The sequence below is a fragment of the Puma concolor genome, chromosome B2 (genome assembly GCF_028749965.1).
Source record: "Puma concolor isolate L17-30 chromosome B2, mPumCon1.1.hap2, whole genome shotgun sequence".
NCBI lineage: Eukaryota > Metazoa > Chordata > Mammalia > Carnivora > Felidae > Puma > Puma concolor.
The window spans coordinates 122,495,110-122,508,721 of record NC_141671.1 but is presented as its reverse complement, the minus strand read 5'-3'; the positions used below and the strand labels follow the sequence as shown (position 1 = coordinate 122,508,721).

The window sequence follows — 13,612 nt, the reverse complement described above, 5'->3', positions numbered from 1 at the left end:
GGACACTTAACCGACTGCGCCACCCAGGCGCCCCGCTGATTGTTTTCTTAATTATTTTTTAATATCTATTTATTTATTTTGAGAGGGAGGGAGGGAGAGAGAGAGAGAGAGAGAGAGGAAGAATAAATCCCAAGCAGGCTCTGCACTGACAGAGCCCAATGCGGGGCTCAATGTCACGAACCGTTAAGATCATGACCTGAGGGGCACCTGGGTGGCTCAGTCGGTTAAGCGTCCGACTTCAGCTCAGGTCACGATCTCGTGGTCCGTGAGTTTGAGCCCTGCGTCGGGCTCTGGGCTGATGGCTCAGAGCCTGGAGCCTATTTCTGATTCTGTGTCTCCCTCTCTCTCTCTGCCCCTCCCCTGTTCATGCTCTGTCTCTCTCTGTCTCAAAAATAAATGAACATTAAAAAAAATAACTAAAAAAAAAAAAAAGATCATGACCTGAGCCAAAATCGAGTTGAACCCTTAAATGACTGAGCCATCAAGGCGCCCCTGATTATTTGTTTTATCATCATAATTATAGTATTATGTAATTACCACAAACTGACCTGGCCCAGAATACCTAATATGAAAGCATTTTAGGGGGTAAACGAGAATGTATTCATGGTCACTTTAATACTGCTAACTGAAGCTGAGTGGCTCACTGTGGCTTTCGACTGTGTGTAACTATATTTCTACCTACATTCTAGGTAAAAAGAGATCTGCCACTTTAGCTAGAAAGGTCTAAGTAATTAATTTCATTGTAGCCGATGAACTGAAATTTCAATAGTAGTTGATTACAATATGTTCTTGTAGCCCCAACTGTATCACTAACACTATGGACAAAATGATGGAAACAAGCTTTTAATGTCTTCCTATGCCACTAAAATTCTTTCTGCACCTACTATGTACTGATCAAACATAGAGGCAAAATTAAATACTTGTCTACGGAGGATTGTTTACGGGGGGAGGTGCAAATTATATAAATATTCCTATTAAGAAATATAGTGTTAATCAAAAGGTATGTAGGAAGGAATAAAATCCGCAATCATTCAATGGTACATAGGACTTAGGAAAGCGCTAACCCAATTTTAAAGATAATCGAACAGCATTATGTACGTAAAGAGTACTGTCATGAATCTGTGAATCTCACTTAAGTAGATGCCAAATGTGTGACTGGCATGAGTTGGAGGCTACTCTGCTTGGGCCTAGTTTTATGCAACTTAAATTAAGTATTTAAATTTGGCATGGGGCACGTTGCTTGATGTATATTCAATTACTGTCATTGCGTTTTTTCCTTTGTATTTGTCTTTCCTGATGTGAACAGCAGTGCCAATTAAAACCATTTTCATGGGGGCGCCTGGGTGGCTCAGTCGGTTAAGCGTCCGACTTCAGCTCAGGTCATGAGCTCGCAGTTTGTAAGTTCAAGCCCCGCGTCGGGCTCTGTGCTGACTGCTCAGAGCCTGGAGCCTGTTTCAGATTCTGTGTCTCCCTCTCTCTCTCTCTGACCCTCCCCCATTCATGCTCTGTCTCCCTCTGTCTCAAAAATAAATAAACGCCAAAAAAAAAAAAACAAAAAAAAAAAAACCACCATTTTCCTGGATGCATCTTCTTAGTCTGAAGTCAAGGAGTCTCGGTCAAGGAATTCATCCTCATATAACATGTTTCCTGTGTGGCTACTCACCTGGCATCTGGTAAGAATAAGGCGTCTGGCCTGGCTGGGGGGTAGAAAACCCCGGACTGTAACTGAGGCACCCACTCTGTAACGGGGATTGAGTCTGTGAAAGTCCACTCTCTGTCTTGATCCCTGGCAACATCACGCCCAGATCTGTTTGGGAAATGCATGTGCAAAGCATTTCATTAGTCAGATGACCCTACTTCTGAGTTGTAGCTTACATCAGAATATATAACCACTGGCCAGCAGGATTGCCCACTCATAACCAAAGGAAAAGAGAGGAGATGTGAAATACCGTAAGTGGGCAGGCTGTAGGGCTGTCCTGTCTGTGAGTAGGCTGTGTAGACGGCTGGCTGCTGCATCCCCGAATACTGAGTCTGGCCTGCATAGGCAGTCATTGTTTGAGCTGCTGGTGTAGAAAGAATGTGTGGATAGGGCCTAAATATCAGAAAAATAGCATTACTGTGGCAACAAAGACTGCACATTAATTCAGACAGCTTAGATTCAGTGAAACCTTACAATAGCCAGGAGGTAATGCCCTTCTTTATCCGCAATACAATTGTAACAACAAGGAAAGGACAAGAAAGAGTCTGAATGCCAGGAGCCCAGGCTCTGCGACAAATCAGTCTAATGACTGGACAAATAGTTTCAACTCCCTAAAGACCTGCACCTCACCTACGAAATGAGAAATTGGGAGCAGATATTATATCTGAAGTGTCTTCCGGGTCTGTAATTCTTATTTATATCTGAAATCGTACTCCAGTGCACGTGCACACAAGGGAAGTGGAGTACAGGCCAGTGACTATGCTCCTGAGTATACTTCTACTCAGTAGGAGTGAACTAATGTTATGCAGTGGATACAAGAGTCATCAAAAGCCCTAGCAAGAACTCTCTACCCAGAACTGGAAATCTTAAAAAAAAAAAAAAAAAAAAAAAATGAAGAAGGAAAGAAAGCAAAAACGGAGACAGCTGCTTCCTGAAAAGAAATGGAATGCCATTCCCTTTATCATGCCAATTTTACAGAATGCTCCCAAATGGCTAGCCAAACACCAGCCTCTGTTTAAGGTTATTTTCTGTAGCTGCTACGGAAAATAACATTTGAATGTGTGGGAGTCATGGAGCCAATCTCTTCACATATCTGGCTGATTACAACGGAGTTCAGATATACATTCAACATTGCTCAACGTGATGTGTCTACCGTTGTCTTCAATAAGCTGACTACTTTTGTTATAAAAACAATAGAGCACGTTATTCAAAAATACGGTTTTTAGAACTTGAAATCCCGTGAAAGCGATGTAATGATCGAACAAATTATGGAGTGCTAATGTCTGAATAAAATGTAATCTTGTTACAGTTTCCTGAAGCTACTCAGCATTTTTTGCATGTTCATTAAGAAATCAGTGTTTTCTAGTTTGAGCTTGATGCCTTTCCTCATGGTATATAAATAACCAGAATTAAGGAAAATTGTCCGGAAGAACATGAGTAGATCTCTATTTCTAGATTTGTATCGGATATTTATCTATAGGTCTAATCCAGCCAACTAGTCTATCCAAATTTCTATCTATTCAGCTATCTATAACACATTTATGTAGATGGACATAAATGGATCCCAATTTCAACTTATGTTGTGTGAATATAGATGAATAAAGTTAACCCTGGAAAATTCTTCTAGCAAATCTGAAAGAATCTATTGACCACTTACTTGGAAGGATATAGCTGTGGGGAGTATTGATGCGCTGATCTGGGGCTGTAGCCACTACTAGTTATTACTGTAAGACACAAAAACCAGTGCAAAAAAAGTTGCTTCATAAATACGTTTCACTAGGATGAAAAAACCAATTTGAAGACATTACTGTGCTAAAGCGATGTTTCTTAAAATTCACACACTTTCTAAACGGAAAAATTTCATTTTCTAAACAGACACAGATGCCTAAACATCTTATTCTAATTGAACGGTTTCAAGTTTGTTGTAAGAGAATGAAATTAATTCTTGTCACAAACCCTTTCTCTCTGTCACTCTTCTGCTCTCTCACATCAGTAGCATCCTCTTTTGTATGAATACGTATGAATAATTATCTTTGATTACAGGTACTCAAGTTCTCACGATGTAAAAGTCCATTTTTAATGTTTACAAACTTTATGTTTTAAATTCCAAATATACGACAGCAACGTACTGTTCTTCCTCCACATTTGTTCTACTAAAATTTTAAGAAAAACGTGAAGTCCCAACCTGCATTTCGAAATTGCAAAACACTATCATTTTCTATTTCCTCTCCTTGTACCAATCGCAGGAGTAGTGAGAAATGCCGAGTCCGAGATTTTCAAATAGTAGTTGGAATATGGATAGAAAGCGTGAGTGATAATGCGCCACTTCTTAAGAAACACGTTTGCAAGGTACGGCAGCCATCATATTTACAAATATATTCTCAACTATCACAGAGAGTACGCTTTTGGGAAGAACGTCAAGGTGAATGTTGGGTCCTATTAACGTTTCGTCCCAAACTGGAATACATTCAGAAGTTTGGAAGTTTCTCTTTCCTTTAACCATCTGCCTTGACTAAGACAGATGTATTGCAAATACATGGACTCCAAAGTGTTCAGGCAGGTCCCTCAGAGCCAATCCATACTGGGCAAGCACACAGAGTGTCTTTATTAGGCCATCTGCTGTTCATTCACTTTTCAAAAAGATTAAAGTAGTACACAAGGCAGCGCTGGAATTAGTTTAGTCTAATCAATCATGGTTATACTTCAAAGTACTATGTCCCTTCTAAGTTGTTCATAATAATACTGGAGCTAAACTCTTCGAATTGTAAAAGTGACAAATAGGTTTAGGTTGCTAACTATTTTATGAAACATGATCTATTTCCATATCCAAATGCTATTAAGTACCCTTGTGATCTGTCATTTCATAAACACGTAGGATTGAATATATTTAAAATGCTATTTGGCCTGTAAGTTCTGAGTATGGAAAGTATGTTATAGTTTTCATAGCAATCGTGCAGGAAGTATGTTTTCAAAGATACTATGAATCATTTTGGAAAATCATTGAATATGACTAGAGGTGTGTTGTGTTCTACCAAGCAAACTTTAAGTGAACTAGCCATACGTATTTGAAAATAAACGGACCAATGAACTATTTTCTACTTATGTATTAACATAAAGGCATTAGCATTAGGCTGCCTTGTGTAGGATGTTAATGTGTTGATGTGTTAATGTCTCTTCATGTTTAAAACTTTGAAATCAATTTCATGAGAACAAGTTAGTTGTTGTTGTTGTTGTGTCGTTGTTGTTGTTTTACCACACCACAGGCACTAAATGTATATTACACAATAGCAATAGTGTTATTCCACAGAAAATCCAGTGTGATTAATTAGCTCACAATAGTGAACGCTCTGTTTGGCAAAAATAGAGTTAAATGAGGCATAACTCCATGTGTTTTTGTGTCTTATTTATAACACGGTGCTTTGGCACACTCAAGACTTTACAGTAATCAGTTCTTCTCAAGATTGTAAATCACAAGGCTTTTCCGAAGGGACATCAAATAATGAAAAGAACCATTCACCACAGCAGCTTTTATAAAATGAGCTGAAGAGCAAAATTATTTCAGGAAAAAACAAAACCTCCCATATATCTGAATGAATCTGAATATACAGGATGCTTCCTCCCTCGAATGAATGAATCTAGACAATCATGAAAATAATGTACCCATGCCAGTGTCAAGACTCAACCTTTGAAATGTCATAGTAATGTCTTTATATTCACTTTCTAAACAGAATGCAAAACCGTTGGCTCAGAAAACTGACACGTTCACATAAAACTTGGAGAGCTGGTGCTTCTTCACTAAAATTGACATATGTATTCTAACTCATGGATCTGCAGATAACAAGAAACAACAAAATGTGGCTGAAGTGGGGTGAGATTATGCTGACCAAAGTAAAGTCCGTTTCTCCACAGGGCAGTCTTGTCTCCAGTAGGGTTTCTGGAGATACCGTGTACAGATTTGGGAGACTTTCCTTTTATTCCCCATTGTCATTTAATTAATTAAGAGACATTACCCAAAGCACTCGGCTCATTATACTTCATCATCGCTGCACATAAAAGTAAGGAACCTGCTTGTTTTCAAAATGTCCTGAGAATTAATTACAACAAATTTCTATACAATATTACCAGATTCTCAGAGGGTGATGCAAACAATTTTAAGGTGTTACTCTAATTACTGTGACACCTTAGATCAGTGACTCTCAATGGAGTGGCCGATGGGGAGTGAGGTAGGGGGGTCGGCAGGAATTTTGCCTGCCGGGGGACATTTAAAATGTCTGGAGACATTTTTGGTTGTCATACTGCCATTCTGGGATAGATGATAGGGGTGTTGTTGAACATCTAACAATGCAGATGACAGATCTTCCACTAAAAAAAAAAAAAAAGTTACCCAAATTTTTAATAGTACTGCTGTTGAGAATCCCTGACCTGGAACATTGTCCAGAAGAACCTCGTCCGTGGTGCTGGAAATATTCTGTATCTGAGCTGTTCAACGTGGTGGCCACTAAAAGGTCACATGCAGCTATTAAACGCTTGTAATGTGACTGGTGTGACGAGAGACACAATTTTTACTTTTAAAGCCAAATTTTCAATAATTTACACTTAAATAGCCACATATGGCCAGTGACGACTGGACAGCACAGCCCTGGATAATTCTTAAATGAAAACTGGCAAACTATTTGTAAAGATAATGTGACTGAATTTTAGACAGGATGACTGTTTACAGCACTTTTGTTTTCCAGTTCTGTATTTTCCAATGAGGTCTTCCAGAAGTCATGGCCAGACTGATCAGAACACTGTTCTGTACTCATTTATACCAGTGACCAGCTGGGAGGCCTGGACCGTCTGGCCTTAACCACCTTTAACTTATCTGTGTCTCTGTATTCTCGCCTATAAAACAGATCAGAGACCTCCATAATTCTTTCTGGAGCTACCATTGTACGATTTTGTCACTTAGCTTTCAATTAGCTGGTGGTATACTATTTAAGGATGTCAGCAATTAGTGATTCCGTTCCTTTCCCTAAAAATGTGTTCAGAAGCATTCGCTCTGCAAAAAGTTTACAAGGGATATGGTAGGTGAACAATAAAGAATGCTAGAGTAAGCTGGTACCTATCTATCTCCTGGGAGGCAAGTGAATTGCTAGAAGGGATACAGATTAGCACATGTGAGTTTCTATGCAGACTCTATGAATTATTACCTCTCTCTGTCTGGGGTACTAATATTTATATGAATACCTGGTAACTGCCCCCGATCAGTGTGTGAACAAATGAACTGGGATCATCTGTATCTATAAAAATCAAATGCATGCTACAATGATATTATACTCAAGGATATACCTCAACTCTTTTCACATAAAACCTTTGTACGTGAGAATACGGATAAAACATAAGACATTTTACAGTCGAATAACAGAATCAAGATGTAATTACCACAGATACTCTTCTAGGTTTACTGTTCATCTTTGTGCTATTCAAGTTCCTCCTCAGGTTTAAAAAAAAAAAAAAAAATCCTTTCACCGGATCATAAATTAAACAAAATAGCGGAACTTAAAATCTTTAATGAAGTCAACTTAATGCGCGTCCTTTGGGCCCACCTGGGAGTTATCAGGTATTTATATTTAAAGGGATTGACATTTAAAGACACACTATTGTTCTCTTTGAAGCACTGAGTCAAAGTAGTGCTCTCAGGCTGGGTTCTAATGCAACCAGCATGTGTCTTCCTGCAGCCCATTAACCTTTAATACTTGTCACTCAGCTGCTTACACAGGAGGATTTTTTTAAACCCGGAGAGGAAACAAGGTTATTTAGAAGGAATCAAATGGATAGTTTTACATCTCGAATGTTGGGAGAGAAGGGGGTTTTTAATGCCATTTAAATGGACAAGTTAAGGGAACAAAGGCAACTATTACAACCTAATTATCAAATTAAACACTGTATAAAATAATTACAAAGGGAGCCAGCTCTGCCTATTTCTAACAAGAACGGCAGAGGGTTGTCTTGCTGGCCACTGAAAATCCAGCAACACGATTCCAGACAGAATTTTTAAAAAATATACAGGGTTGCGACAGTAAGTTCTCAAGAAAGTAAGCCTCTTGCTAAGTTTGGAACAGTCCGCATTCTCAAAACTCCGCTTTGGTATTTATGCCGCATGTTCGCTAGGAAGACCATGTGTATGTACCCCGATGTGTACGTAGCAACACATGAGCTTAAGGCTTTACCTGACCCAGTAAAAGTGTCAAGGGCTCCATCTCCAGAGGTGGTGGCCGCTTCACTGCTGTTCAAAGGCTCTGTTTTGACTGCAAGGAGAGACACTATGTAGAAGAATAAGTACATGTGAGTTTGAATTCTAAATTTTTATCAAAGACGCTGACTGTTCCACTAGTGGTTTTTCACGCTACCATGGGCATGCAAGAGAAAACTTGAGAAGTCGATGAGGAGAGTTTTGTTAATTTAGCTTCTAGAAAGTGGGCATGCATTTATAGAGGATTCAGTATGAGAGTCCTCTGCCTAAGCTAGTTCTCTCAGATCCGGTTTTTCAAGGCAGTCAACCTTGAACAGGGAACCGGCAGTACACTTATTTGCATGTGCAACTCACCTAGGCACACGCTGGGATTACAGTCACAAGACAGAAAAAGGGAATCACAGTCTTCAGCACATTTCATCCAAATCATAACAAAGAGATTTACTAGCTTATATTTTATTCTTCCCGAGGAGATATTAAAAAGAAGAAAAAAAAAAAGACTGACTGCCTGAGAGGACAATGGAGGCAAATGCAAATACAGAAACCATGGACCTGTTCCGGTGACGGGTAGAAAATGAGGCACTCAGTAAATTTCTGCTCTAAAAAATACTAAAGAGTCCTAAGATGTTGGGCTTTTTATTTTAATGGTATAACAATTTTTTTTTTTTTTTAAATTTTTTTTTTTCAACGTTTATTTATTTTTGGGACAGAGAGAGACAGAGCATGAACGGGGGAGGGGCAGAGAGAGAGGGAGACACAGAATCGGAAACAGGCTCCAGGCTCCAGGCTCCGAGCCATCAGCCCAGAGCCTGACGCGGGGCTCGAACTCACGGACCGCGAGATCGTGACCTGGCTGAAGTCGGACGCTTAACCGACTGCGCCACCCAGGCGCCCCGTATAACAATTTTTATTGCATTACAGAGCTAAGCAGAGAGACAGAGATAATTTCTACAGCAGCAAGTACATCTTCTGAAAACCCTTTAATGTGTTATTTCTACTTTGAAGTGGTGTGTTTGGCCAAAATCTTCACTTGGGAATGATGTAGGCTGGCATTTATAATTGTCACTACTAGATGCAGTGAGTGGGGGAGGGGAGCCGTGAAAAAGCCTCCACCTGTTTTTGTCACACCATATTTTCCCTTCGTGGGCAACGCTCTGCTACATAGATCACAGCAGCAAGGGGATAAACTAAATGATTTTCTACTTAACACCTCTTATGCTTCCTGGTCATAAATGGGATGATAAAGTGAAAGAAGTTAGAAGCAAGCAGAAAACTATAAAGAAGAAAACTGAAGACTTGCCAACCAAGAGCAAACGTGACCAAAAGAATAGTGGGGTCAGAGCGTCCCCATCAACCAAGCCAGTCAGCAAAGTTACTCTGTTAGAAAAGCAATTAACTGATGGAGAAACATGCAGTAATGATTATGCTCTCTTTTCACATGGACAGAATGGACCGGACCCTCCCTCAGTGAGCCCTGAGGTTAATTTAGCATCCATGATTTAATAATATCATGAAGATCTGATGAAAGATTCAGAGGAGAACTGCAAAGGTCGGAATGAAGAAGTAAAGAAATCTGGATTACTTATCTCAGCAAAAAGGAAGTGTAAGGTTGACCTATTATTCAATAGCAAAGATAATCTAAGAATTAGTGTCTAGTTACTTGTAGGATGATAAATAATGAACTGGTGGTTAATACTTTACAGTAGTGATTTGTGGAGCAGTCCATGTACATTATACTCGACTACTAATTATATTTAACACAACAGAATTATTTACTACTACAAAATCATGTATCAATAGCTTGCTATGTGCTAGACCATTTACACTTAGCTAATCGTTAAAACAACTCCCACCAGTGTGAACCACTTTATCCATTTTCCACCACAGGAAGCTGCTGAAGGGCGGGCTCGAGAGCTTGCATATGTTCTACTGCAGGAGAGGAGGGAGCTAAGATCTGAACTCAGGTCTTTTTAGCTCTACATCCACAATCTCTCCACCATAACCAGCTGCCTTCCTTTAGGCATGAAAATGGCATAATTGTTCCCAGCAGGGACTCTTTACAAAGGCTCCGAGAGTGATAAGAATGGGGTTATCCCCTAGACAGCATACTTAAGAAAACTACGTTGGGGCGCCTGTGTGGCTTATCCTGTGAAGCGTCTGACTTCGGCTCAGGTCAAGATCTTGCGGTTTGTGAGATTGAGCCCCCCCCCCGTCGGGCTGTCGGCTGTCAGCACAGAGCCAGCTTCATACAGATACTCTGTCTCCTTCTCTCTCTGTCCCTCCCCCACTCACATTTTCTCTCTCTCTCAAAAATAAACATTAAAAAAAAAAAAGAAAGAACACTATGCTAAAAATGAAAACTGTGAGGCACACCTCAGTGACTCAGTCGGTGAAGCATCTGACTCTTGATCTTGGCTCAGGTCATGATCTCACAGTTTGTGAGTCTGAGCCCCGCACAGGGCTCCGCACTGATGGTGTGGAGCCTGCTTAGGATTCTGTCTCTCCTTCTCCCCGCCCCTTCCCTGCTTGTGCGTGCTCCCTCCCTCTCCCTCTCCCAATAAGTAAATAAACTCTAAAAATTTAAAAAAAAAAAAAATGAAAAATGAAAACTGCAAAATACGGGAATAGGCTACTAAAGTATGGTTTCCGTTTCTCACAAAATCTTATAAAAGACAATGAGCAGCCAGTTTGAAAGCAGATAAAAACAGCACACACTTCAAAGATACTTAACCATGCCGGGTGCTGTTGCTGTGCCTTACAGATATGAACTCATTTCTTTCTCATGACAATCATATGAGGTAGATAATATGACCATCTTACTTCTTCTAGATAATGATACTGAAGTACACAGTAGCTAAATAATTTTCCTATAGTCACACAGCTAGTAAGAGCTAGAGTTCGATGGTTTCGGAATCCAGATTCTAAACCCTACTGCCGGACAGGAAGCACTAACTAATCGAGAATCCCTTTCATCTGTATGATGACCCACCCAGAGTGTGACCTAGATGGATGTAAAGCTCTCTCTGCGATGCAACGTCCACTTGTGACTTCTGACAAAAAAAGCAGAGTCCGAAGCCTTCCTCAAAACTCATACAAGAAGACAGTCTCTCGAAACTTCCAAATTCTAATACTGGCTAATTTCCTAAATCTATAAATAATACTTGTAAAATAGATAGTATTACATATTTGTGAATAGAGGAGAAAGGAGCAGAACGTGAGCTGGGTCTACGAAAGTAGTCCAGGAGCCAGACACAGGGATTAGTTATGTTACTGTGGATCCCAACTTTGTATTGATAGTGATTATAATGTCCTCAATTTGAAAGTTTCAGATGGTCAAAGGAGAAGGAAGAAAAGGGAGACAAAGAGTTTGTGGTTGCATTCATTATAGTGGAAACATCTCTCATTAAAATTTTAAAGGTCTGCATTTAGTCAAAGACAGACAGAGAAGTTTCATTTTACTGAGAAAAGGCATCCGTAGAAAGTACGTGAAGTAAAGCGTAAATGTCAAGGTATGTTCAGTGTACTAACATGCATGGGTTTTAAAGCAATCACTCAACAAATGGGTGTTAACATTTGGGGAAAAACTGCACATTAATGCTCATCTATTTTTCATATGCAGATAAGAACAAAGGGGAAAAGAGGGAACTTTAATTACGCTACCACAGAAAATAAAGTATTCTCAAGTTAAGTGGGTGTCAACAAACATCTCTTGAGCTTCAAGTAAAATGCAGTTATTTTGGTTTGTTTTTTTTAAAAAAAACATCAAATAATGATCAATAATTTGCTTTTTCAGGGGCAGGAAACTTAAGAGAAGTGAAATGGATATTCTGTATATGATTCGTTGGTTAGAAAGATGTTAGGATATGAATGAGTATCTTAATATTTATAATAAAACAGGTAACTCGTCTAAAGAAAACACTACTTTAATTATAAAGTTTGAACACTGCAGGTCATTTTCAGTAAAGGTCCAAATATATTTGAAATGTATTCCATTTTTGTCTTGCTTTTGTTTCTGCACTGGAAATTGATATACTATATACTTTTGTAGTGGCAGGCAAAATTTTTTTAGTTACATATGTGTAAGGCATTACTAGAAAGATAGCCATCAATGAAATATCTTACTGTTTTCTAAAACACACAAAATCCTCATTCCAAATGATTATCAGTGTATATTCAGTGTCATGTTCAAATGTATTTTTTTCTGACTGTATTTCATTTTTCTCAAATTAACATAGAGGTTCAATAGGGCTTTGAACTTATCAGGACAATGTACACAATTATTACATACTATAAAGTGGAAGGGACACTTAAAAAAATTTTTTTTAACATTTATTTATTTTCAAGACACAGAGACAGAGTGAAAGTGGGGGAGGGGCAGAGAGAGAGAGGGGGAGACACAGAATCCGAAGCAGGCTCCAGGCTCTGAGCTGTCAGCTCAACGCGCAATGCGGGGCTTGAACCCACCAACAGTGAGATCATGACCTGAGATGAAGTTGGACGCTTAACCTACTGAGCCACCCAGGCGTCCCTGGGACAATCTTTTATAAGAGATAGACATATTTTTCAACAAAATGAAATTTACAAATGTTTTGATATCAAAAATAATGATCATATTTTACTGCCCTTAAGAGTATTGTGGTTTTTGCCCTTCTATATGTTCAAAATAAGTAATTTAGGATCCAGGATTAATCCAGTAGTTCAGGGTTTCTCTTACAATGCAGTGAGAAACTATAGATAGCCCTTTGTACAGAACTTATTATTCAAGAAGTATTTGTATTGTCAGCACCCTGCTACTACTTATGCATTTACAATTTGGATGTTTTTCAGAGAGCATTGGAAACACTGGGGAAAAAAAAGAAAAAAGTCAAAATAATTTTAATATATTGATTTTAATATATTGGTATAATTGGCTTTTATTTTTTACCTTCAAAGATAATTGATATCTATGGATTAAATCAAGATTGTATGTGATTCTTGTCAGCTTTCAGCTATGGCTACACTGATTTCCTCTCTTCATGCCTCAACCTTCACCCAGACCCTCCTATGCATATTTTTGAAGCACATTTAACCTTGTCTGTTCAGATTATCTTTGGAACTCAAGTACAACATGAATGTACATTAATTATTTGTGGAGAAAGTCTGCTTTATTGTAAAAATTCAAAGTTGGTGTTCATTAGTTGTAATAGCAGACTTCATTCTTGAAAGAGAAAGTAACGCAAGTAATTTACATTTTACATTCACTTCCAAAATCTGCCTTTAAACTAGTGTATGCTTAAAAGACATCTATACGTTAACTCAAAATATCCTCCTTTCTGAACCACAAAATCACCCACAGCTCCTTCTGACAGCACAGGTTCTAAAAAGAATTTCAGGCAGAGTGAGATCAGGAAGGTACAATTTATAACACTACAGGGGAGCACACAGTATCACCTACCGGTTTTAATAATTAGTACAGCCTATGATTTATGTTCGTCTGTATCAATATATTCACCTTAAAATCTATGAGCTCCAAGCGCCTTTCATTCCTAAATATCCAGAAAGTGTTTAATTTTGTCAAACAATTTGACAAAGCAATTTATGGCTATCATTCCAAAAAAGAAAATCTAAAAAGAGTAGAGCCATGATGGTAGATGGCTCTACTGCACGAACACAGAAGATCCAGAAACAAATCCCTTGCA

The 13,612-nt window shown here is 38.9% G+C and overlaps 1 protein-coding gene across 20 annotated transcripts in view; it reads right to left on the bottom strand.

The window, feature by feature from the left end:
- Positions 1-13,612, bottom strand: part of EYA4 (EYA transcriptional coactivator and phosphatase 4) — a 317,460-nt gene that overhangs the window by 51,512 nt on the left and 252,336 nt on the right. For 14 of the 20 annotated variants that reach the window (XM_086707889.1, XM_086707888.1, XM_086707896.1 and 11 more), the window contains 4 exons: positions 7,912-8,004; positions 3,357-3,423; positions 1,950-2,092; positions 1,664-1,807 (listed from right to left, as the gene is read on the bottom strand). In XM_086707889.1, coding sequence (XP_086564015.1) covers positions 1,664-1,807; positions 1,950-2,092; positions 3,357-3,423; positions 7,912-8,004 — 447 coding nt within the window. Of the gene's footprint in view, positions 1-1,663; positions 1,808-1,949; positions 2,093-3,356; positions 3,424-7,911; positions 8,005-13,612 lie in introns of those variants that run through there. The other 6 variants (XM_086707893.1, XM_086707897.1, XM_086707901.1 and 3 more) reach the window with 4 other exon arrangements.